This window comes from Aulostomus chinensis, unplaced genomic scaffold (assembly GCF_037954235.1).
Source record: "Aulostomus chinensis isolate RoL2024-O1b breed Wild unplaced genomic scaffold, RoL_Achi_v1.0 HiC_scaffold_31, whole genome shotgun sequence".
NCBI classification, from domain to species: domain Eukaryota; kingdom Metazoa; phylum Chordata; class Actinopteri; order Syngnathiformes; family Aulostomidae; genus Aulostomus; species Aulostomus chinensis.
Window position 1 is genome coordinate 48,651 of NW_028234173.1, and position 27,209 is coordinate 75,859.

At 41.1% G+C, this 27,209-nt stretch overlaps 1 protein-coding gene across 4 annotated transcripts; it reads right to left on the reverse strand.

The window, feature by feature from the left end:
* Positions 1-2,936: 2,936 nt before the first annotated feature.
* Positions 2,937-27,176, reverse strand: LOC147238260 (serine/threonine-protein kinase 38). Of its 4 annotated transcripts, none has more exons than XM_086198262.1 (14): positions 27,091-27,176; positions 24,242-24,379; positions 21,970-22,021; positions 19,267-19,389; positions 16,644-16,727; positions 16,433-16,556; positions 14,983-15,137; positions 14,654-14,756; positions 14,201-14,262; positions 11,030-11,147; positions 10,817-10,940; positions 7,860-7,955; positions 6,168-6,262; positions 2,937-6,084 (listed from the first exon to the last, which is right to left on the reverse strand). In XM_086198262.1, the coding sequence occupies exons 2-14, from the start codon at positions 24,370-24,372 to the stop codon at positions 5,948-5,950; spliced, it is 1,404 nt and encodes a 467-aa protein (XP_086054388.1). In that variant the 5' UTR covers positions 24,373-24,379; positions 27,091-27,176; the 3' UTR covers positions 2,937-5,947. The 4 variants fall into 4 exon arrangements, with proteins under 4 accessions (XP_086054388.1, XP_086054385.1, XP_086054386.1 ...); XM_086198259.1 differs by having other exon boundaries at positions 14,645-14,756; XM_086198260.1 differs by lacking the exon at positions 27,091-27,176 and adding an exon at positions 26,648-26,774 and having other exon boundaries at positions 14,645-14,756.
* Positions 27,177-27,209: the final 33 nt, after the last annotated feature.

Below are 27,209 nucleotides of genomic sequence, written 5' to 3' on the forward strand. Positions count from 1 at the left end.
GATAAAGTGCACAGTGGTTTAAGACACTTACTGATCCTATAAAAAGATATAAACAATTACAGTGTAGAAAGGAGTCAGTAGGAGCAGCAGAAGTTATTTGTTGGCAAAAATGTGCAGGTGGCATGGTAGTGCAAAAAAAGTCCTTCATCCTGTAGGGGTGTGTGACGGGGGGGGGGGGTTCTAGTGCAAAAGACAGTTCCTTCTGGGGGAAAGGGGGGTTATAGTGCAAGAAACAGTCTTTCGTTCTGTGGGGTGTGTGACAGGGGAGGGGTTTTAGTGCAAAAAGACAGTCTTTCATTCTGTGGGGGTGTGATGGGGGGAGGGGGGGGGGTAGCTTCCTGACAGCCTGGTGGACGTAGCTGAGGGTCGGGAGGGGAGAGAGTTTAGCAGCCTAACAGCCTGGTGGATAAAGCTGTTGGTGAGTCTGGAGGTGCAAGAATGGAGGCTCCTATACCTCCTCCCAGAGGGCAAGAGGCTGAACAGGTCATGTGCGGGGTGGCTTGAATCATTCGCTATTGTGATCGCTTTGCGGTTGAAGCGGGTGGTGTATATGTTTAGCAGGGAGGGGAGTGGGGCACCAATGATCCCTCCAGCCGTGTTCACTATGCGTTGCAGGGCTTTCCTGCTGTAGTCAGTACAGCTCCCACCCCATACAGTGATGCAACTGGAAAGGATGCTTTCAATGGTGCCTCGGTAGAATGTGCTCATGATGGCTGGTGGAGCACTTGCCCGTTTGAGTTTGCGCAGGAAGAAGAGGCGCTGCTGGGCTTTCTTCGCCAGTGATGTGGTGTTGGTCGTCCAGGAGAGGTCCTCACTGATGTGCACCCCCAGGAATTTGGTGCTGCTCACTCTCTCCAAAGCAGCACCGTCGATGGTCAGTGGCGGGTGTTGGGTGTGGCCTCTCCGGAAGTCGACAACAATCTCCTTGGTCTTGCTGACATTCAGCAGGAGATTGTTGTTTTTGCACCACGTGGTCAGAAGATTGACCTCCTTCCTGTAGTGACTCTCGTCGCCCTTGGTGATGAGAGCCACCAGAGTTGTGTCGTCCGCAAACTTCACTATGTGATTGGTGCTGCAGGTTGTTGTGCAGTCATGTGTCAGCAGGGTGAAGAGCAGGACTGAGCCCACCACCTTGTTTGTTATTTTAGAAATAGCACACCTTTGAAAAATAAACAGCAAATTTTGAACATGGAAATCTGCACTGGCATTGCTTTGAAGTGGGGAGAGTGGGGAGTCCCTCTCATTTGTGTTAGATGTAGGTTTCCCTAAACCCTGGGTGTAACAGTGATTGAATAATAGGCATGTTGGAGGGGTTCTAAAGCCATCTCACTAAACACCTGATGCCCAGGCCCTGGTAGCCATGAAGGAGTAGGCAAAGTTTGGCCTTGACTTCATGCCAGTTATTGAGCCAACATCATCTTTTCTCCTTATTACTTCCTGAGCGTGGATGCAAGATGTGTCACATATGATCTGCTGTCAAAGGTATGTTGACATCGTTGAACAAATATTAAGGTCACTAACTACGCATGAAACAAAGAATACTAGCCTGAGTCATCATATATGTTCAGCGAATTGCCAGCAGCTTTTCATATGGCTGTGTCTTGCTCTTCAATTAGCGGATGTGCATATGAGAAGCCTGTTCACCCGGAACCTCGATTCTAAGTGGGGCTGATAAAATATAACCTCCACACGAATGAGAAAACCAAACTGGATACAAAACCTGTTATTCCTTCTATGAGAAGGGGGGGAAATCGTTGAAACATTTGGAAATCTCTAAATCTAAAAGTGACAATTAAGACGATTCCTTTTTACGGCTCAAATCCACTGAAAACCTCTCAAATACTAACCTGTTAGAGAGGATGACTGCAGCCCTGTTGGGATTCTTTGGGATTTGGACTCTTCATATTAATGCTCTTGAGTCCCATTCACTCCCCTTAACCTTTCGCAGATTTAGAGCTGGTTTTAGTGCTGCAAAGCTTTGTGAAAAAGTAGGACTAACATGCCCCTTATTTTTCAGATTTACCCCCAAATCAACAATTTATGAGCTACTTAGAACCTTCAACTGTTTAGTAAACTGAACTGAACTGAACTGTTTAGTCACGCTGATAAGAGCTGACCAGAGGATGAGAACGTGACGGCAGGGCGTGAACAAATTTACTTCTTCCACATCTAATAAAGTTATTGAGATTTTTTGTCCCATGCGAATTGGTCATTTTTATTAAAGATGTCCTAAAGTAAAATTATTTGACCCCACATCAAACTAATCCTGTCCGAATATGGTTTAAGCATAAAAAAATCTGAGTTTAAATTGGGCCTGAGATGCTCATTAACTAACTTGTGAGTGCAGCTAAGAGCCAAGCGTAGGACGGAATCTCATTCACCACACAGGGTTTGGGGTGATGACATAAGAACCAATCACTGAATAGATTTCCTCATTGAAGAATAGTCTTACATAAAGTGTGTCAAATATCAAATTCCTAAGTTATATTCAACACATGATAAATGATTTAAGAGAATACTTACGATAGTCATTGGGAGGTAAATCTAAAAAGGAGGTGAATATTAATACAATGACATATATTTGTAATTAGACATCAGGTTTTCTAAATCTGTTCTGTCTTTTTGTAACGTTCAGTCAAAAAAGCCAAATTATATGATCATGATGCAGTTTATAAAGGCAATATAAGGGAGAAACATACAAGGCGATGCATAGTTTTTAAAGGCACTGTACTCTTTCTAAGCAGTTTGGTTTCATATCAATACCAGATATATTTTTGGGACAGTTTAACCAGTTAAAATTCTTACAATTATCATCTATAAAAAAAATAGTTTGGTAACATTTATGATAATTGAAATCGATTTACCCTGCACGGGTTACTTCTTTTAGTCCGTTTTTCAAAGATGACATGAAGTTATGTTCATGAAGAAAAACACAGTAAGTGCAGAGTAATTCATTGTCAAATAGCAGAAAAATGCAACAGCCACACGCTACAAAGAGGGGTATAAATAATGTACATCCACATTCCAATGAGCCTTAATTCTCCCTCCCAAGTGATACAAGCAGCAGACATACACGTTTGAGATAAAAAAAAACAACATCTTGGAGCACGCGATCAAACAGTTCAGCATTGCATCATTTTAAATGAGCATCATCAGCTACAGTCACACACACACACAATCTCCTCCCCCACATGGCGTCATAATCAACAAACAAATCCTGCCATTTTCTCTATTGCTTTAAATTGAATGATCTGCCGCTTCGTAAGCACGGAAAGCCAGATCACTCCATTATCGGAGAGTTTCCCTATAAAATGTACCCCTGCCATTAAAAAAAATCTCCACTGCAGATTTTTCTAAATTACGTTACAATTTACTGTGCTTCAATACACAAGCTTTGATATTACATACAGTTAAGTAAGACCTTCATACAATGGTTACATGGAAGCCAATTTGTTCCAGGGAAAAAGAAAAGAAAGAAAACCAAACCAGAGTTATGTTAAAATCCTATTCAAGGTAAAGCTAAGCACTATTATTAATTTAATAACTTAAATTTGTGTTCTATTATTCTGTTAGAAATCGGCTTCCATAGTAATCTCTCATGCATAAGGACAGCCAGACCACATTCAAATAAACAGCATTTGGAATTATTATGGCAAAGGATTCTCTTTGTTACATCATACAACTCAATTTACAATCATTTCAAATGACAGCATTTTGGATATCGTGGTCTCTGGAAAGGTTTAGCCCTGCATTTCTACCTTTGAGCAGTCACTCCACACTCGAGCTTGTTCACATGAGGAACACTGTTGCATTGTGACGTTACTGAATTAGAGGATGAGTGAACACATGGAAAAATAACTAGGATGGAATTTGTACAATTCCTGGGGTTGGGGCTCTGCCAGGAGAAAACTTCACTTATGCATCCCCAAATGTTGCGAGAAATTTATGCACACAAATAATCAACCTTGAACTTTGCGTGTCTATTCTTGGGAAGAGGTGCAGTTCTTTTCTGTTTAGATACCCATGTTTATTTCAATCATTAACCATGACCCAAATAACCCTTTCCCTGCCTTGTACCGATGGAAGTTCCAGATACTTCAGAAGCCCAAATGCAGTCGCACATCATGGTCTGGAACATCATTTGGAAATGCACACAAAAGCTCAGTGAAACAACTTTAAATTTGCCTTGAATTAATAGCTATAAAAGCCAAAATCACTACAACATAATGAGGATTTGTGCTTTGTGTCAGGTGTGTCTGCAAGATGACAAGTGAACTTTCTTTTCCTTAAGGGAGTTGGGATCAGATCAGCACCAGGAAGTTTGACACATGTTCACGTCATTTGCGTCACCCAGCACTTCATCTGTGTATGTAAATCGCCCTACATTGAGAATTGACTTCTGGTTTTGCATCAAGGAAAGAGATTAGAAGTAACCCTGGTTTGTATGTGCACCCCAGGACAATGAATGATCATAGTTCTTCGAACTACACTTTTTGGGACACTTTTTCACCCCCACATATATAACACAATGAGCAGATGCAGCACATGCAATCGCCATGTTTAAAAATAAGCAGAACAAAAGCCATACACGCAGCTGAAGTTCCCCTCTATGAAAAAGGAACAAGTGGACCAAAGTTGCATGCAGAAATGTGTGTACAAACCGCAGATTCAGCATTCCTGACAAAGCCAATGCAAATACAAAAAGCTCTTCAAAAAAGGTACATAGTACTCATGGAAATTCCAAGTAATAGATTACTCCACAATGTTGTCTGGTTGGAAGATGCCAATCGGTTAAATTTTACAAGGGGCTTTTCTCCACCGATTTTTACTCAGGTTCCTCAGTTTGCCATTTTATCACACCCCAAATAAAAATGAGTCAGTCCAATGCAGAAATCCATACGAAGTTCAAGCTTCTACATGCATTTGTGTAAGCTTTAAACTGTGGATGGATTTATGTGGGTCAACCTGCCTCAAACAGAACTATGCTTATTTCAGTGGGACGGTTTTATGTTTCATGAGCTGAAGGTTTTCTGGTCTACATTTGTAACAAGGAAATTGCATTAAAACAGTCAAATGTAGAACTGCAACATCAAATTTGAGATAATGCATTCAATCCCTATTCCAACCTGCTACATGTTTCTATTTCAGTGGGAAAAAAATCCACGTAAACATGCAAACAAATGAGCTGTTGGTCAAACTACACTAGAGTTGGATCAACCATCACATAAAACTTAAGACAGGGGAACACAAGAGGGTCGTGTGAAAATGTAACACAAATCTCACATTTGTTCTATAAAAATGCATCATTCTTACATACTCGCTCTTTTCAGCAAGCAAATCTTTTAGGTATTTTATAAAACAGCAATTTTAAGTTACTTGAGGTGACATGACAGAGAGATCGAGCAGAAACATGATTCAGTTAACTTAGTCTTTGGTTAGGTGCCATCTTTACAAACCAGCAACTGTAAGGAAGTGAGCTCTTGTAAGAAACAACACACATTTGAACAGAATCCCTGAAGAGCACTTGATACACACCAAGTGATGACTAAATGCAATCTCTGAGCCAACTGGACATAGAAGGGTCAATCAAAAGGATGTCCTGGTTTGAAAGAAGACTGGTGCTGGTTTAGAGAGGGAATGTAAATGATGCTGGTATCTCAAATAAAATCCCACTGTATCCACTGATGTAAAAGGCAAGTGGAAAAAAAATTCCAATCACTTGAATCCTAGTTCAGCCGTGTGTGAGCAGGAAGTAGAAAGGTACCCTTGGAAGCATCAGAGAAAGAGCAGACCTGCAGAAATGAAGGCAGCATTTTTCTACAGTGGAAAGCCATGGATGAAATCTAATGAGATTCCTTATCCCTGCGTCCATCCTTAGACAATAGCCCTTGGACAAGGACTCATTCAGGTTTTTATGGTGGTGGCTAAATAGCCAGCAGCAAGATGTTTATCTCTTTGTGGACTTCATGTAGGATGGGATGGCTCCTCGAGCAGTCAGGCCTTCGAAGCGTTTGTAGGTGTAGTTGATGAACACCCAGTCCTTGTTCTTCAGGTCGGCCTCCGTGTGGTTAGACACCGGAGCAGCTGGATGACAAGAGGAGATGGCTTCATTCCACACATCACGATGGAGAGAGCACAGAGTATGAAAGGACAGACTGTCAACATACCTGTTGGTGTTAGGATATCTGAATCAGGGAATTCATCAAAGTGGGATGTGTCATCGATGCTTTTGATCTCGATGGGAATGGCAGCAGGTCTCTCTCTACACAACACACCAGTGTAACATGGTAAATATCGCTATATTCAGCACCTTTTCACCTTAATGCCACTCAAAGAGCTTTGTGCACACACACATGCACTAATTGTGGGGGCCACCAGGTGAGGTAATGACTTGCTACTCCAAGGACAATTAGAAATGCGGTATCTTAGACCAGGACACTGATTACTCAGACCATCAAAAAGCCGCTGCTAAGCCATGCTGTCCCCCACAGAAAAACTTCATACAAGTTGACAATATCAGAAATTGACCCATTGAGAAACGGAGGTGCGATACAGATATGAAGGCTTTAATAATTTTAGACAGAAGGTATTATGCATCATGATCTGGCCACAGAAAAATGGACAAGACAAAAATTTTGACGTGGAGGACTTTTCCGCTCCAGAATCCAGTGAAGGACATATTAGTGTCCAAGTGCTACCGATTTTGTTTTTAAATAAATAAATATGAAATATGAATCATAACATGAAGGACTATCATGTTGGGATTGACTAAAAATTGTACATTGAAAAAAAAAATGTACCGCTTGTTACTTCTTGCACCTTCAGAAGGGGCCAAATCATGCCCATTTCCTTTAATGTTTTCAATATTTTCTAACTTACATTAGGCTGGGCTGTATTTATGGTCAAAAATGAGTCCAGCCACTTCTGTTATTGTCAGACTGTTTGGATCCAAACATACAGTATAAGCACAAGCACTGTAAACATGACTACCATAATATGGCCCCTTTAACTCCGAAGAATAAGCGAGTAGGAGAATTCCCAGGCTCACTAGAGTACCATCTTGTAGGGCTTGGGTGGATGGATCAGCTAACTATTGACCCCAGACCACATCTTGAAAGCACAATGCTTTCACAGAGTTTTCTGCTGATTTTGAAACATCTGACATCCTTCTCCCTCCTTTGATGATACAGAAAGATTTATTTTGAGTTTTTGTGCCATATTTTATTTTAGGGGTGACATGGTGGTGCAGTGCTTAGCACTGTCGCCGTAAGCAAGAAGGTTCTGGGTTCGAGCCCCAGCTCGGACTTTGCATGTTCTCCCTGTTCCTGTGTGGGTTCTCTCTGGTACTCCAGCTTCCTCCCACAGTCCAAAGACGTCAAGAGGGGACGAGGCTGATTGATACTCTAAATTGACTGTAGGTGTGAATGTGAGTGTGAATGGTTGCCTATCTATATGTGTTGGCCCTGCGATGGACTGGTGACCTGTCCAGGGTGCTTCCCCCCTCTCGTACAAAAGGCAGCTGGGATAGGCTCCAGCCCCCTGTGACCCTTCACAGGATAAGTGGTAGAAAATGGATGGATGGATAGATTCTATTTTTGAGTGGTGAGGGACGTCAGAAACATAGTAGTAGTCTTAGTTTATAACGTTAAATATTATGTCAGTTTAGAATTACTGAATGCTCATGTTTGTGGAATCAATAAATTAACGAGGAAATGACTGAAACACATTTTCATTTCAATTGCAGAAGAAGCAAAGTGTCGGCATCAAAAACACCAGTCAGTCCAATCACAACATTTAAACTCACTAAAACAAGAAAAGTAAATCATTATGGAACAGGAATGTATGATGAAGAGTCTCACCTGATATGGTCATAGTCCACACCCTCAAAGAAAGGATTGGACTTGATCTCCTCTACACCGGCAGCACCAATCCTATGCTCCTCCTCACAGCAGAACCTACACAGAAGTCCACATTAACTAACATACATACAAAAATCAAAAGATCCTTCATGGAAAGAAGAACTAGGTTTTTTCTGTACCCAGCCCGGAGGGTTACTGCGGCCCCGCCCTGGAGCCAGGCAAAGGGGCCCGTTGGCGAGCGCCTGGTGGTCGGGCCTTAGCCCATGGGGTCCGGCCGGGCCCAGCCCGAAAAGGTTACCTCGTCCCCCATGGACCCACCACCTGCAGGAGGAACCGGAAGGGTCCGGTACAGTGTGGTTTTGGGCAGCAGACCAAGGCAGGCAGCACCAAGGTCCTGACTGTTTTCTGCGCTTATGTGCCGAACAGCAGTTCAGAATACCCACCCTTTTTGGAATCCCTGGGAAGGGTTCTGGATGGCACCCCTATTGGGGACTCCATTGTCCTACTGGGGGACTTCCAACGCTCTCGTGGGCAATGACAGCGTGACCTGGAGAGGTGTGATTGGGAGGAACGGCAGCCCCAACCTGAACCTGAGTGGTGTGCAGTTATTGGACTTCTGTGCAAGTCACAGTTTGTCCAAACTAACACCATGTTCAAACATGTTCAGCCAACTTGCAGGCATGTCCGACCAGGACGAGCCCTTGGGGCCGACCCAGGAAACACAGGAGGGATTATACACTCCTGATCAACATCTTAAAACCAGATTTTTTGGGGTTTACCACTTGATTTTTTTTGTTCCACAACCCTCAGGATCTTTTTAGAATTGCAAAATGACTGTCTTACTGCGTCCAACTTCAGCAGCGATGGCACATTGCAAGGGGCCTTGTTTATGCAGCTCAACAATCCTACCACGTTCAAAGACAGTGACCTTTTTTGCCTTTGCCATCAAGAGATCTTTACAGTGTGATTACTTGACAGGAAATGACATGGAATTCAAATTTTTGCACAGATTTTGGCTTTTAAAGGCTGTCGTCTTAAACTTTTGATCAGTTGATGAACAGCCTATTTCAGTTACACTGTTGTTTTCAATAAATTGCCTGCTCACAACTAAGGGTGGGTACTGAACTTCGGTACTTTAATAGCACCGACCGAAATGCCTCGGTACTACCGGGTACCGAAAATGGCAGGGTTTTTCGGTGCCAATTTTAGGTACTTGCAAGGTAAAAAGCGAAACTCTGATAGTACTGCCGGTGGCGACGAGTGGTCTCAGATGGTAGAGGAAGGCCCCGCCTTACTCTCTCTCTCCGATTGGCTTACCCTGATATCCTAACTGCCAATGAGGGGCAGAGTAGGGTGGTTCATGACTTCACCATCCAATGAACATTTTACTTTGTGTCCGGTAACACGTGTTACTTGCGTGTGTATGTTTTGTTACTTGCATGTGTGTGAGAAAGATGCAAGAGACGGTAATAAGAAATGCCCCCGCGGTCAAAAGTGTGGCTGCATTTTCTTAGAATCGACGCCATTAGAGCACGATGCAATATCTGCAAAAGGGGTGTCATGGCAAAAGACAGCAACACGTCAAATTTGATGAAGCACCTAAACGTGCACGGGATACATATGAGAGCAGAATGTTGCACAGTGTTTGATGTTATGAAGGGCAGACTGCAGCCTTCCTTCAAGCCTTCAAGTCCACCTGTCATGGATATGCCTCTTTCGAAATCTCTTCCGCCGGAGGAATCCTCCTTAGCCAAGAAAAACAGACGACGGGGCGGCCGCCATGTCGGGGACGTCTTCAACAGGTAAGCTAACTTTAAGCTAACACAAGTGATTCGGCATATCCATCGAGTCGGCCAGGGCTAGCGCTGTAATGTTATTTTCTTTAACGTAGGCCTGAGGTTACACCCTCTCCAGGGCTTTATTATTTTTCATTTGTACAGCTGTATGGTCTTCTTATTTATTGCTGGTGAAAAATGCACTTGCACCCTATGTCGGACGGCCTCTGTCACAAAGCTATGGCTTTTATTACTGATGTTTTTGTTGTTGTGTCGGTGATATCAGTCACCTGACTGTTCTGTTTTATCTGTTTTTATTGTAAAGCACTCTGTGTATTAATTAGTACTGTGAAGAACGCTATACCAATAAAATTTTACTTACTTACTTAACCTAATTTTTAAAAATTAAATTGTTACCCAAAAAGTACCGTACCGGAACCAGCACCGAAATCAAGGTACCGGTACCTAAATGTAGAAAAAAAAATTTTAATTCCCGAATACCCGTAACTGACAAGCATTCACGTCAACATTAATTAAGGACAAACTATGACTGTGTTTTTGTTACAATCTTGTTTTAGTGTATTTCAGTTTCTTAAACCTGGAAAGTGCCTTACGTGCAGTTTTGAAAACCGATTACCATTCGCTGGAATACACTCAAAAAAAAATTGGGGATGGTTGATGTGCACATTTCGTACCAGTTTCTGATGTCCGGCAACGAAGCAGCTCCCCTCTGGAATTGTGTGAGATTGGTTTTCTTTCGGGAATGAACTGATTCTCTCAGCTGGTACAAAGATATCCAAATTATATAGAAATGCTGACTCCATTTGGAGCCACAGACTTTGTCTATACCACGATTCACAGATGTGTACCTTCCAATGCAGTGGCAGTGACAGCGTAACACCAGTCTGTCAAATGCTGATAATTTGTCACCTTCATCTCTCTATTTTGGAAATAAAATGGCATATTTAATAGTGCTTGGCCTAATTTAAGCAAGATGTGTTCCTTGACCGTTTCTTTTGTACATCATTGCTTGGATATGACACAGTTTTGAATTGCGTTACTTCTGAAAGTCTGTTACTGGCAAATATCAGGTAATGAGGCTATGGAAAACCTGGTCTCCACATGTTCCTTGTACAAGATGCACCCTGAACAGGAAGTACTGGTAGACTTAAATATGCCCACCTGAGGATGAGGTCTTTGGCCTTCTCTGATATAGGCACTTCAGGAGGAAAGGTGAGTGTCTCCCGCCAGTTCATCACTTTCCTGTACGTCTCCTGAGGTGTCTCTGAACAAAACGGGGGATAACCTGCAGATGGAAACGAACAAACACACTAATTGTTTGTTTTACTTTGCCTGGCCTAGAACGAGTACATCTAAGCATATGATGTCTCTAACCTATCAGCATCTCATACATGATGACACCCAGGCTCCACCAGTCACACAGCTTGTTGTATCCGGTTTGCATGAAGACTTCTGGAGCAATGTAATCTGGAGTTCCCACAGTTGAAAAGGCCTAACAGGGAGGACAAGAGACCAAATAAAACATCAGCTTTCTAAATGTACTAAAATCTAGTATGTATATTAGCAACAATAAGCTTCCCCTAGAGATGCTTATGACAGAGATGCAAAGATAAGATCAGATATATAGGAATAATTCTGGGGGGGGAACCACCGGGTTATCCTTTTTTGATCCTGATACTTTCATCATCGGTGTATGAGACTGAGCCACTTTCCATAGCATCTGCCAACAATGGATTTGGATGGGTTGTTGGCACCAAGTGCTTCATAAAGTACATGTACCATGCAATAAAGTGCCTTGAACACATCAAACTTGAGACCTGCTATAAAAACAGATTTCCACAAGATTACCTAGATTTTTTTAATAATTATTAGCCCATTACATGAACCACACAATAACTTCAAAAAGGTCATGTGACACCGTAATGGTCACTGTCCCGTGTCAACAAATTTAACTCCAATGTAGGATTCAACATTTTAAGCCATTTCCCTCATTTCATCCCAGAGATTTTGTCAGCTGGATGTTTTGCAGGTCTGACAGCATCTTCTTGTGCAACCAAACCTCTTGGAACCAACACTGTCACTCCATCTACTGTTGATGTTTTTTAAATATAGCTTAAGGGGAGTGGGAGAAACTGACAACCCACAAAAATAATGAATATATAAATGTTGCATGTGGATGTGAAGGATGATGTGGAATGTGAATGTAGACGTTAATGTGACACCAAAGCAACTTCCTAATTCGATTCCTTTTTAAAGACCTCTCAAAATCATATGGAACCCAAAAAGTCACATTTATAAAAACAATTTGAGACTTTTAAGGCCTAGAATTCCAATGACTAAAGAAAGGCCTTTCTAACACCCTGCGGTAATCCTGTTATAGCTTATATGGGGTTCATACATTGAGCAGACAGCCAGTATGTTGTAATACATATTATCTGAAGTGTTTTGTTTAAGTATTGAAAGGAGGTATTATCTGGTTAAATATTAGCAAATTTACATTCAGTTCTAGAAGTAAACACTGAGTGAAGCTGAGGTCCCAAATTCAAATTTTTATTTTCTAGATAGAAAGCTCATCATGGGCTCAAAGCTTACAAATTTTGAATATATCTATATGAACTATAAAGCCAAGAGTTTAACAGAGGAGATTTTGGATATTTAATTTTAACAGAAAATGCTGTCAATAGCAGTAAAGGGTTTCACCATGTTTTCAGTATAAATGTTCTATAAATGATAAACTAAATCTCTACAAGAATCTTCAGTGTATGGAACTAATGAGTTCAGTATCTGTAAGTGCTACAAAAGAGGAGGTTTCTGGCTCAGAAGATGAGGGAAAATATTATTTTTTTAAATCAAATTTTACAAAAAGAAACAAAAGCAATTATTTAATGCCCCAAGCCTTTGAGGACTGGTATTGGCTCAGTCTTGTAGGACTGGTGTTGGCCTAGTCTGGAAGTCAGGTTAAAATCCCTGAATATGCAGAAAGGACAGAAATACTTGTCTAACAGCAAGTTTTCCACACAATTTGCTTCACAAGTTTACATGAACTTGCAATACAAAGATAAAGAATAACCCCATCAGCTGTTACAGAATGAATTCTCTGGCCATCATATTTTAAGTTTTTCACACAGGTTGGGCCATAGACAACGGCGGGGCGGAGCATTTCACTCATCTATTAACTGTATCGTAGTAGTAATTGTTTCGACGCTTACATTTATCAATCCATTTTCTTCTCCTTATCCTGTTAAGGGTCACCTTAGACAAGTCGCCAGTCCGAGAGCAGGGTCAACATATACAGACAGACAATTCACTCTCACAGCCACACCTATGGTCAATTTAGAGTATCCGATTAAGTCCCCCCTTGTCCCCTCTTGCATGTCCATGGACTGAAGGAGGAAGCCAGAGTACCCAAAGAGAACATGCAAAGTCCACACAGAAAGACCCCGTGCTTGAGCTGGGGCTTGAACCTGGAACCTTGTTGGTGTGAGGCGACAGTGCTAACCACTGCACCACCGTGCTGGTTATACATTCATCACAACAGTATTTTTTGCTATCCCCTCAGTGTCCTCTTCACAGTGTTGTGCTAGTTACTGAAAAACATTAATTAGTTATGGTTACTAGTTACTGCGATTCAAAAGCAACTCAGTTACTAACTCAGTTATTAAAACCAAAAAGTAAAGCATTACTATGAAAAGTAACTATTTAGTTACAAAAAAAGTTCAGAACTGTCAACATTGTAAGCTCTGTACTACTTGACATGCATTTTCATCACTGAAGTGAACTCTGCTAAGCAATATGGTCTATATTTATACAAACACTAAGATGTTTCAAAGTGATTGATTGATGAACTTTAGCCTGGCTAGCAGTAGCACTCCCTCGTTGAAAAGAACAACTCAGGCGCTGTTGCTTAGGTGCACGGAGTGAGGTGACATCTGTGTCGGTATCTGTGCTGGCCCCTGACCCGCTAGCTTTAGCAGCAAGTTTCGTCGGCGCCGCATGCTGCGTGCCTGGATGCTTTAACAGATTAGAGTTGCTGTTTGCGGCCGCAGAGAGGGTTTTAGTTCCGAGACACAAGTTGCATTTAACTTAAACATTTTTCTCCTTCTGCTCAACGAAGAAGTAGTGAGCGTACTTCCACGTGAAGAAACTCGCCCTTGGTTCCGCCATAATGTCTTGCACGTTCTTGCTGTTATAAACAAACACGCCCCCACAGCACAGCTCACTCTCCTCCTGTCTCTTGCACTTCCCCCAAGCCCCCCCGACACAAAAGTAAACACAGTGGCTCAGCCGAGAAAGTAAAATAACGTAAAATAAACTAATAAACGGATCGTTTAGTAACTATAACTGAGTTATTGAATTTTAAAAATAATGCGTTTGATTATTAGTTACTGTCAAAGTTACTTTTTTGGCAGTAACTAATAACGCGTTACTCCCAACACTGCCTCTTCATGACCTTCTCTCTTGAATTTTTTTTTCTGTTTACCACCTAAAAACAGTGAAATTACATATGCAAGTCCTAAATGCATTTCCAAACTGTTCACAACTCACCAGCTGCCTCCTGTTTCTCTTCCAGGTTTCTGCTTTCCTCTTGGAGTTCATGTTCTGAAAGGCTGTGAAGAGACGGCAGTTCATGATTACAAAGTGGTCATCTTACTGTTGCATTAACACCAACAGTAAACAGGTCCCATCTGCACTGTCAGCATATATAATTGGAACTTTGAATTATGGATGTGAAGCTTGCTTGCTAGGTCATGTGTATAGTCTTCTTTGTTTAACTTGTTGTCATTGTTCTGGCTGAGCATCTTCCTACACACATTTCTTAGAACTGTGTCTCAGTAGCAAACTGCCTCAAATTCCTTCTATACTAACACATTTGGCCATTAAAGCTGAAACTAACACATTTTCATGCAATAAATCATCACTGTTGGCACGTGTCAGTGGCTAAGGTTGCATGCAAGTTACTGTGGGATCAAATGGAAAGGGTTGCCTGACTTTGCTTACTGAGGTCACTGGGTAGGCTATGGTTCAGGTTCTTGTAGAACTCGGTACGGTGAGCTCTCTTTAGCCCGGTGCACAGACCAAAGTCAGACAGCTTCACGTGACCCTATGAACAAAACACATTCAATTGTCACTGCTGAAGAAACTGATACAACAATATATAACATAATAATAAATAACTTGGTTTAACCTGAAAAAAATGTAACCAGAAAACAACACAGTGTAAATTTATGTAAAGCAATTCTTGCTCTCTATGCATCTCTTCCAAAATTAAATCTCAAAAAATGGATAGAAGACAAACACAATAATCCATCATGATGGATGGTGGTTACCCTGGAGTCCAGCAACAGATTGTCAGGCTTTATGTCCCTGTGAATGAAGCCCAGCTGGTGGATGGAGTCGATTGCCAGCACCGTCTCCGCTATGTAGAACTGAGTGGCCTCTTCTGTCAGAGTGTCCTTCTTCATCAGGAGAGTCATCATGTCACCTACCGGGAAAAGAGAAGAGACAAGTGTTTTTCAAACTTTTTTAACCAAGTACCACCACAATGACCATAATTAATAATACAGTAGCGGAGCCAGTATGTTCAGCAGGGCTGGATAACATTTTTTCTAAGAGGGGCAAACCGGCTTGGATGAAGTCAATGAGGGTCCACACTCAGTGAAAGTACACACTAAGTACAGGCTCCTACAAAAGACGCAATGGGTCACTGCACAAGCTGAGCACTGCTGTTATGCGACCATGAAGTTTGCAAATCAGACACATCAGAATGTATCCAACCCCTAAAATTAGGAAAACACTGGCTCCGGTTATTTTGAGGAGGTGAGCAGCAAAAACAAAGCGTGTTTATGCTCAGGACAACACTGCAGCTGGGAGTGTTTCGTCTCATCCAGGAGCTATGGTGTCATGATAATCACTTCCAGGATTATTTCCCACTTAACGCCACCAGGATCATCTTTTCATTTATTTATATAAGATTTTTCTTATCTATGATTTCCTTCAGCCAGAATACCTGCTATTGAGCTACTATTGTAGCACATGTTTGTATTTAGGACCTGGACTGCTTCAGTGTGTTGTGTTTGTCTTACAGTCTTGGGTGTTTGGTTGAAAGGTGCCATCTGAGGTACGCTGGTTTTAGGGATTCACTGCTGAGAACCACACACACACAGACACACAGAGGGGCCTTGCCTTTTCTGTACTCCAACTGAATCCAGATTGGAGATAACAGGCGTCATATCTGTTTACCATCTTGAGTCATTTGATGATGTTGTTTGTTTGTCAGTTGTTTCTAATATTAGCAGGACTAGTTGGATCACACTGGCTGTGAGCTCCAAATGCACATGTACAATATGACTTAACGCAACCAAGAAGACAAAACTAATTGGGAAGTTAAGGTATTTAATTCCTAATTATTTACCATTTTGATAATTTTCTTTGTTTTTAAAATGTTTTTTTTACTCATTTCATCTTCAAAAAAAATATTTCTGGGATTCCTCTGTGTACCACTTGAGGGAGCGTGCATACCAGTTCACTGGCATAGACCCCACACACACTAGCTCTTATCATAGTTTAGAGAGAGCCAATACAGTTTAACACTAAATCCAAGGTGTTTTTTCTGATATTATCCACATTTTTAACTGAAAGGGCAAACTGAGTAGGATGGCTTACGATGTGATCTATATAGGTAAGCCAATTATATGCTGCGAGAAAGTGAGTTGGCTTCTGATACAGGCCTGTGGATCTGTTCTCCACATGTTCCAGACTACAAAGTGAGGCTCATACCTCCAGGTAGAAACTCCATGATGAGGTAAAGGTTCATCTTATCCTGGAAGCTGTAAAACATCTTGACCACCCAGAGGCTGTCTGCCTCCACTAGGATGTCCCGCTCAGCTCGAATGTGACCAACCTTACAAACAGCAAAACACACACACATAAGATTAAAAGGAATCCAACGGACAAAAGGCCAGCGTTCCATATACTTCTACCTCCTCACCTGCTCTTTCTCTAGCATGTCAGCCTTACGAAGGATCTTCATGGCATAGACATGGCCGGTGTCTTTCTTCTGTACCAAACGCACCTAAAAAAATTAAATAAAAATAAACTGCTTATGATAACCTGGCATTAAGGATTCGAGTTTGGGACAATGAGGTCCCAATTGAAAGCATCCTTAAAAAATTATTTTACAATGTATAAGTGTGTATGTTTACTCATGTTTCAAATCTGATTTTGGATCAAATACATGAAGAATATATCTCATATATCTATAACTTATAAGGTGCAGTAGTGCTGTAATGCATTTCAATTTTTTTTAAATCTTTTGACTGTGATTAGTCTTTGACATTGTCTATGTTCTACAGCACTTACAGCAGTGGCTGAAGCTGATCTACTTTTATTGAAGAAGGTTAATGGTTGTTTCATAAATTTCTATGATTGAATTCATGCTCACTCTGGGTCTGGGGGGAGGTCCTGCCTCAGGTGGGGCAGTTAAGTATCCGGATTTTGTTCATGAGTGAGGGTAGGATGGAGCGGGAGATTGACAAGTGGATTTGGGTGGCTAAACTGATCCGTTGTGGTAAAGAGGGAGCTAAGCCAAAAAGCAAAGCTCTCAATTTACTGGCCAATCATTGTTTAAACCCTCACCTATGGTCATGAGCTTTAGGTAAGGAGAGGGAGGGAGGGAGGAGGGGCTCGGGGCAGACCCAGGACATGCTGGAGGGATTATATCTTTTGGCTGGCCTGGGAATGCCTTGGGATTCCCTTGGAAGAGCTGGTGGAAGTGGCTGGGGAGAGGACGGTCTGGGCTTCATGGCTGAGGGTACTGCTCCCACGACCCAGATAAGCGGAGGATGATGAAACGAGATGAGAGGAATTCATGCTCATACAAATGTATTCAAGACATTAGTAAACCAGATGGGAAAGTAGGTATTGTTAATATACACTATGAAGCACAAAAATAAGGCACTGAATGATGTTTGCTTAGCTACTAACTAAGGATCGACAGATACATCGGCCGATTTTTGCATTTTTCACTTCTATTGGCATCGGCTGATATGCGAGTGGGTTCGCCGATATAATCTTGCTGGCATCCATGGGCATCTCTGTGTTGCTAGGAGACACTACAGTCTACATGCAGACAATGCCTTGCTCCTCCCCTGCTTGGAGAGTGCAAAGTGAAGCAACTTCAAAACAATGGTAAGTTTTAAACTTTAAAAGCATCTTTTACCTGTCAAACTTGGCTTAAATATTTGCCATCCAATCTCGACGTTGTCAGTTCTGTGGTGTTTTTAGGAGTTTCATTCAGCGAGCACAGGGCTTTCGCTGCATGTCTCATGTGTCTCTCTCTCTATCCCTCTCCCCTAGAGCAGGGTGGAGCAGCCATAGCAGCGGTAACGTTTACGATGAGGGAGATGTTTTAGAGGTAGTACTAACTGAATAAGAATTCTGTTAATGTTTCCTGATAACAACAGCAAACGGCTCTAAAAACTGTACTAATCCAGTTCAGTGGTGGGTGAGTTCAGTGGTGTGGGTTTTTTTTTTTTTTTGCAGGGAAGCCAAGCAAGAGAAGAGACCCAACTCTCGTTTTTTTGTTTTTTTTGTGTGTTCTTGACGTGCAAAGGCACAAAGCTGCAAAACATTGCTATTGCATTGAGACTTAGTGTATTTTCATGGAACAACTGGATCAGAGGAACACTGGATAATCCCTTATGATTTTGCCACTCACAAATTGTCCGAGTATACATGCCTTTCAGATAGGCTTATCAAATATCTTAAATGGCCAAAGCAATGTGAAAATGCGTATCATAGTTTAATGTTACAAATGTGGCTTTTGCATTTTCCATGCCTATCAATTACCCGAGACAGGTTATTGAGATCAGTGAACCCAGTACTCGCCTGAGGGCGCTTCAACACTCAGTAGAGATAGGGATGCTAATTCAGGCTGGCTGCCACTTGGACAGAACATGAGTAATTACTGTGTTTCAGTAGGGAGGGAGCAAAAGCAGTACTGGCCCCATTTATCGCCTAATAAAATCGGCAGCCTGTGATTAAAAAAAAAGTATTAGCATTGGCCCTAAAAAAATCCAAATTGGTTGATCTCTACTACTAATGACAACCAAGTAACAGATTTCTTGATGTTACACTATTAATCTACTCAGATTTTTCTTTGCGTTTGCCACTTGTCTGTTGTTTCAGATTTTTGGAAAGAAAGATGAATGCAGAGTGTAAACATGGATCCAGTTCTGTCGCATATATTTTTAAATGTCAACTATTATCCGTCCATGGTAGACAGATTAGAGTTCAGCATTGTTAACATAAACTGCATAAGGCAAAACAGCCAGTTACATCCAAATGACTAACAGGTTAATCTCTACCATTTTATATTAATGTTCCTCTGTGCTCTCAGATATTGCACTACAAATATCCTACACAAGCTAACAATCATTGAACCACTGGGAATTTGTCAAACCAGGGGACACTGGTATTCCACCAGGCATTATTTCATTATCTGAGGCTTACAGATGTTTGAGGATGTGCCTCTAGCTCTGTAACGTTACATACTCGTGGATCAAAACATCAAATGGGACTCATTATGGACATCTTTATGCAAGTGTGTTTACCTCTCCAAAGGCTCCTCTGCCAATAACCTTAAGGGACTCAAAGTCTTCCAAGCCCAGTCGGGTGCGCTTCAGACGGAGAAATTCTGTCTCTTTCCTTGCATGCTGAGAACGTCGAATACGTTTCTGCAAAGACAGTTGCTGCCATTAACATCAGAATTCTGAGTTATACAAGCTTTACATTATAAATTATTAGCAAATGTAAATGTTTAAAGCAGTAACTGAAAACCACTCTAATACTTCGGCATCAGGAATTTTCTGCTGTGCTTCTATGTTTTAATTAAGAAAGGTGAAGAATCTAGGACGCGTGGAAACAATACCATTAATACCCTAGGAGGAGACAGCGTTTGTTCCGGGGCCAAAATTGTGCACAATTAGACCTTTGCATCCATTTTGTGGCCTTCCTGTTCGATTTTACTTGGGGGTTAAAATTTTATGGTTTGTAGGTCTTGATGAGACGAATAAATTGGTGTTGGTCCCATGTCTGTGGGACATTCTGACAGGCCGTGGCAGTCCTTTTTGTGAATGAGCCCGAAGGCACTATTGAGCAGAGTTAGTTAGTTAGGGCCTGAACCCAAAGGTACTTCGGGGCGAGGACCCTATTAAGTTTGCTGGACACACACAAACACTAAACTTCCTGCTGGAGTTAGGTCAGGGGTGTCAGTGTATGATTTGTCCGTCTTGATGAGACAAGTCGGTGTGTCTATCTTCCTTAACTATCTATCCCTGTCTCTGCCCCGCTCTCCTGCTCTCTTTCCCCCCCAACCGGTCAAAGCAGAAGGCCGTCCCCATTGAGCCTGGGTCTGCTCCTTTTCCTGCCTGTTAAAGGAAGATTTTCATCACCACTGTTACAGGATGTGCTTGCTGATGGAGAATTGTTGGGTGTAAATTCATTGAAGGAGTGTGGTACCAGACCTGCTCTACCTGTAAAGTGTCATGAGATAACTTTTGTTGGGATTTGGTGCTATCTAAATGAAACTGACTTGACTTGGTCCCATGTCTGTAGGACATTTCTACAGGCCTGGGTGAGCCTTTTTTGTACCTAGGTGGCGCTATTGAGCAGAGCGTTCTTTTTATTTTTTTAAAGATTATCACTTTTTTTGCCAGCCAGGATGTGCATGCTAAATTTAGTGAGTTTTTGAGCGGGTCTTCGCCCCTTAGTACCTTCAACTCGGGCCCTAATAAATAAGTAAAATATTATAGACTCGGAGACTTAAGCACACCAAACAATAAAAGATAAGACAAAATTGTTAAGACATAAGTTAAATAAAACCATAGAAGCTTGATTAAATTATAAGTAGCAAGAAGTAGGGATATGAAAAAAAACACAACTGATTCTAAAATCATTTTATACAATACCAACAGAAATACACTGCACAAAACAATAAAGGGAACACACAATGTAAATCCAAGTCAGTCACACTTCTGTGAAATCAAACTGTCCACTTAGGAAGCAACGCTGATTGACAATCAATTTCACATGCTGTTGTGCAAATGGAACAGACAACAGGTGGAAATTATAGGCAATTAGCAAGACACCCCCAATAAAGGAGTGGTTGTGCAGGTGGTGACCACTTCTCAGTTCCTATGCTTTCTGGCTGATGTTTTGGTCACTTTTGAATGCTGGCAGTACTTTCACTCTAGCATGAGACGGAGTCTACAACCCACACAAGTGGCTCAGGCAGTGCAGCTCATCCAGGATGGCACATCAATGCGAGCTGTGCCAAGAAGGTTTGCTGTGTCTGTCAGCGTAGTGTCCAGAGCATGGAGGCACTACCAGGTGACAGGCCAGTACATCAGGAGATGTGCAGGAGGCCGTAGGAGGGCAACAACCCAGCAGCAGGACCGCTACCTCCACCTTGTGCAAAGAGGAACAGGAGGAGCACTGCCAGAGCCCTGCAAAATGACCTCGAAAAAAAAATTTCTGGGAGCCAACGCAAGGTGTTACACTATGAAACAAGCAGTCTGCAGCAGTAAAACGTGTGAAGCCGACTGGTGGGAGAGGTTGGTTAGAGGGTTGTGTGCATGCACATATGACGGAGTCAGGATGCAGTCTTCGGTAAAACATTTTTGAAAAAAAGATCATAAATCACATTGTGAAAAGCAAGCCTAAATAGCCTGCAAGGTTTAATTCAAAATGCATGTTCCTTGTTATGAATATCTGACACTGCGGCACGATTTACAGGTCAGAAAAGATGAAGGGAACACAAGAGCTCCACTTTCAACACTGACTTTTGAATCATAAAACAGACAGGAAACTTACAACAGGCAAATATCCATCACTGAGATACACTGGAGATACAGTATATCTTAAGACGCCCTAATGGCTGGAACAATGCACCGGTGAGCACAAAAACCTAATACCTCTCAATTCTTTCTCACTTGGTGTTATTTTTGATGTACAGTAAGTTTCACTGTCTGTCAATTTGTTAATTTCTTTTTTGCTGCCAAGGGGGAACTAAGGATAATTATTTTCCAACTATCAAGCTCAAGCTAATCTAGTCTCTAGCATCTTTTATTTAGATTACACAGCCTCATTAATATTAATTTCAACAAGACTGATAGCCTTGATTTTAAGTGATTATTCATCTATGATAACTAGTCATTAAATCTAGATACAACATTTATATCATTGTTCGTAGATACCAACAAACCTAGTTAGCTGTTTCTGCTCCAGCACAGTCATGTGGACAATTTTCCACTCACCTCTTCATCAGCCAAGCCCTCCTGATCCATCACTTTCTCTAGTTTCTGCTGTCTGAAAAAGACAATATTACCATGACCACTGGTATAGGAATTAACAACTGAGCACATCCCATTAAATCGATATCAAAACTTTTCCTGACTTAACCCTGGATTGAATTCCAGGTCTTTTGACAAACTATTCTGAATTTTCTTTTGTTTGAAAAAACCAAACAACCACAGAGGTGTTAGTCAAATTCCAATTAACAGCGTTCAAATTTTTTTTTTTACATGGATGACAATTAAATATGAACATCTGGCCCCACCAATTAGATTTATTGGTCGTTGGGTTTCCAGAGTTTTCATTTGAATATTTTTTTGTTATTTCCAATGAAGACTAAATAATAGTGATACACCCAACAATATTGGTAAATACAAGCCCCACCCTGCTATGTAGGCTGCTGCTGCAATCTGATTGAAATCACTGTGATAAAGGATCCAAACTTAACTACTTACATGGTTAATATTTTGGTGTTGAACAAATTAGGAAAGTTTTCACTTCCTCTCTCAATCTGAACAGTTGTTTTCGTCACGCTGGACGAAAACGAAAATGATGACGTCAGACCCCTTTTTTCCATGACGAAAATGAGACTAAGACGAACGTCACCATCGCCCTGTAAAGACTAAAATGTGACGAAATTGTATACATTTTCGTCTGACGAGAACGAGACGAGACTAAAATGTTAGAGGGTGGATGATCAAAGTTTCAAAACATGCGTTTTTTTCCCGCCAAGTATAACATGCGTGCAATGTCAATCAAGAGCTCAAACATCAGAATGGAGCCAGCTGTAGCTGTTGGTCCTAATGGCCACGCCCCCATCATCAGTACACACGCACTAAAAGCCTCCCGCGCGCACACACATACACACAGAGACAAGTCTGGGCCTGTCTGCAGCGGACGAGACACACACCATGGCAGCAGCAGCGGTGTCGGGTGGTCGTAGAAAGAGGGATGATTAGAGCATAGCTTTCGTCAATGTTGGGCCAGCCCTGTGATGCATTTTCTTTTTTGTATTAAGCCTAAAGTTTGGTGGTCGTGGTGGTGGTTCTGCCTCCCTGTGGTGCAGAGAGCACTTCCTAGTGCTACATGCTAAAGCTAGAATGAATGGGGCTGCCAGGGCCCCGCTGACGTTGGCTCGTTTAAACCAGCCCTTCTATTCATTTAGCATGTTATGAATAAAACCCCTGTCCATTTGTGGACGGGTGGCAAGTGAAATGCTTTGACCCACGTTTGTGGGACTGGGAAACACGGTAGTCTTCAGACCTGCTGCTGTTCCCTATCTAAGCAACACACCTGGATGCTTTAACCAATAGTAGCAGCTAAAGCCAATATGTAGGACATGAGGTCATTCATATGGAAGTCAAGTGTGCTTTTATTTTTTGTTTAATCCTATTTTATTGTGATACAATACTCATATTGTGTGCCAGTGTGTTGTCTGCATCTGCAACAAAATAATAGAAGTAAAAGGTAGAGAAAGAAAAAGAGGGGAAAAAAACTCACCTTTGAAAGTTAGATCAGTTTCAGTGTGCTTCATTCTAACACCTGTATTGGCCTATTAAGTCCATACACATCTTTTATTTATAGGTATCTTTGATATTTGACTAAAACCTTTGAGTTTTCGTTGACTAAAACTATCAAGGATAGAAATGACTAAAATGTGACTAAAACTAAGAAGCATTTAGTCCAAAAGACTAAGACTAAAACTAAATCTAAAATGCCTGCCAAAAACAACACTGAATCTGAATAAAAAAATTCCTTCCAGTCAGGTCAGTTTAATCTGATTGAGGTGTTCAAAGTCAGCTGTCTGCTTCATCTTGGAGATGAATAAGGTTTAACAACCAGCCTGGGCAATAAACCGGGATTTAGAATTTTGAATAAGAAAAATTCTGGTCAATGGGCTGTTGTTTTTTTTTACACTCTGTATTTCATAAATGCCATCTCCCTGTTTAATAAAAAATGTATTGAACCAAGAATCCTAAATTATGCACTAAACTACTCTGGTAATTTCAGAAAAAAAAGCCTAACTTCTCAAAACAGGAAGTGGCAAAGTGGTTCAAACCTACCCACACCCACAGATGACAACACAAATTCATACAAAATATGTTTTGGATGTCTCAAGTTAAAAAAAACAACAAAAACACAAAATCAGAAATGGGCAAGGTTTTTTTATGCTTCACAGTAAATGAAATGAAAATATCTTGAAATGAACATAGAGATGGAATCTGTGGATGTTACCTCATCTCTCTCTCCTCATGCTGGGCAATAAGGTTACTGTAGAAGTTCTCCAGGGTGACTTTGGCCATTGTGACCCGCTCCTTGGTGTGGTTACTCATGGATGAGCATGAGGTCTGACCGGTCATTGCCATGCTTTACCTGGATGGACGTACAGGGAATGAAATGAGCAGGAAATATGTCCACAGCACAATATAACCTCTGTTGTTCCACATCACTGGGAATTGTCCAATCAAGACTTCTGCTATGTAACCTGGAGTGAGAAAAATGCTATACTACAGCAGAAAAATATATGAACAGAAGAATGATTCAGTCCTTACAGCTTCCGGTTGAGCTCTAAACAGTTGGAACTATAAGATGACAAGTGACCCAAAAAAAGAGGAAGGAAAGCCACTGGCTTTGCTGCTTGAGCAGAAAAATAATAACATTGTGACAGTACAGTTATGAAGAAACAATCAGGAAATCGAATGTATGCAACCACTGATTGCGGCGTCATACTGTCAGTTCATTTGATTTCAGGGCATGAGGAGTTCCAATATAGTTTTGGACAGTGAAAATTTCACGATAATGCAAGAAAATCAAATCAATAACAAAATATGTCTTGCAGGGTTCCAGCCCTCTCCAAATGCATTTCAACAGATCAAAAACCTTCTGAGGATGATACAAACCATAAATTTTCAGTTCCCAAAAAGGGATTCAAGTGCTTTGTTTTTTTCTCCAAATTTTTTAAATTTTATTTTCATTCATGGGGGCAATATTTTCAAGTTTCCAGTCCACTCCCTGCATTCGAAAAGCAGAAAATGACAGTGTTCACTTAAAAGTTACAGGCTTTAAATCACATTTTGGCCTCTTTCATGCAGTGAAAGGACAAGAATCGTTAAATTAAGTAGGTAAAAGTAAGTAAACTTTAGAAATTAAATCAAGTCTTTTGAATGCAGAAACAACTGTTCAGTTAGAAGGCAAGGCAAGGCAAGGCAATTTTATTTGTATAGCCCGTTTTCACAAACAGTTTGTCTCAAAGGGCTTCACATGGCATCATAACAACATCCTCTGCCCTTAGACCCTCACATCGACTGAGGAAAAACTCCATAGAAAACCCTTTTAACAGGGAAAAATCTGAGAAACCTCAGGGTGAGCGACAGAGGAGGGATCCCTCACCCAGGACGGACAGACGTGCAGTAGATGTTGTTACAGCCAGAAGTTATGAGCTAGACTCACACTTTGAAAATTGGCACGTTTGGGGTTTTATCACCCCTTTAGAGATATTTCAGGGGTTGAAATGGATTGAGTGGGCCATAATCTTTAAAACAAAACACACAGAAATTCAACTGAGTGACTTTGAGGCGGATATAACTTTTAAATCTAAAGCTGTGAGAGGGAATCACTTTTTGGCACTGGTAAACAAGCATTTATGCAGTTGTAGTGTCTCTCCCAGAAGATACTTCAACTAGTGAAATGGACCTAGCGGAAAACAAGTTTTTAGATATAATCCACAGGAATGAAATCAAGTCATTTGAATGCAGAAACCACCCTTGAAACCAAGTTATGATCTGAAATCACTTTTTAGCATGCCACCAGTATAAATAGAGATGAGTTTATGAATTTTCTCAACAACTTAAACTTTGAGCTTTAGTGACAATCATAACACAGACAGTACAGATTACTCTATCCATGCCGCATTACTCTAAGTACACTAAATAATGTCTACAATTTTCCATTAAATAGGTACATTTAATCAAATGTAAAAAAAAAAAAAAGGAAACGACTAACATGCAGCCTGAAAATATCACACTGGACAATCTCAATGACAGAACATTTCAAAACCTTCTCTGAGATATTTATGTCCTTGGGTAAAAAAAGTTTGAAGAAAAAGAAGAAACCAATTTGCAAATTAAGTGTTTAGCAAACCTGAAAAGGTTTTCAGCTCACAGCCAGTCTTACTGATATAAGTTACTTCTTAATTTTAGATAGAGAGGCATTAATGTCACGCATCAGTGTAAGCTTTCTAGTACAGCAGGGTAGACGTGCAAGCCCATGGCATGTGACAGTATACCCACATCAACACACGATGTAAACATACACAACTCAGATGAGTACAAAGAATTACTTTTACGTTAAAAGACAATTATAATTTTGTACCAAGAGTAATGAAATTGATTACATATGTATATATGGCGTCATTTTCTTGAGGGTGTTCACGGGTTGTTTTGTCCAACTCTTATCATAGACAGCCAGGAACAACAACACGTAGCGTTAGCTTCCGAAATTGTTAGTTGTTGTAGCTCTGCAACGGTAGTCTCTCAGACCGCGATCGAACGTTAGCTATGCTTACTATGACGGCAAAGTGAAATAAACACATGTAAACTCGTAATTTCATATTTTGAATTGCCACAGTATCGGTTAACTTACCTACTCAAAAAAGCAAATTCTGTTACCTGCTAACATTAACATTTGCTAAACTAGTTAGCTTTAAAAGTTCCTGACCACACTCCGTCAAGTTTCACGGAGTAAAAGCCAGAATTTCCTTGAGTAGTTCGAGTGCAATTGACAATGTACCATACTATTCGGAGACGGATGTTTTACTTTGAAAGCTTCAACCGGAATGACTGGATTTACATTTTGACCACCTTCACAATGAAATTACCCGATTCTCATTGCTAAAGGAATAGTTAGCTAGAGAACGTTAGCCATTTATTAGTTAGGTAGTTTTAAATTGTTCTAAAAAGGAAATTACGCGATATATTGATTTCACTTACATATGCTTATTCGCATACCACTTATTGAGGCAGATGTTATACAAGCAACATTACGGCCTTTCATTCTACATACAGAAGTTGTCTTTGTTCGCTTACCTTGGACGAAGGTGCGGTGTCTGGCGTTTCTTCCTCTACTTGACTAAGTTTATTTCGTCACCTTCTGTTTAAGGTCAGCGTGACACCTAGTGGCTCGAACCTGAAACCTCCTGTCTTGT

Bases quoted from the DNA above. Each gene is read 5' to 3' on its own strand.
- LOC147238260 (XM_086198259.1), bottom strand. From the start codon at position 24,372: ATGGCAATGACCGGTCAGACCTCATGCTCATCCATGAGTAACCACACC. The intron at 16,557-16,643 runs GTGAGGAGGTAG...GCTGTTTGTAAG, and splicing joins ACATGCTAGAGAAAGAGCAG to GTTGGTCACATTCGAGCTGA. The intron at 15,138-16,432 runs GTATGAGCCTCA...TTTTCCCGGTAG, and splicing joins CATGGAGTTTCTACCTGGAG to GTGACATGATGACTCTCCTG.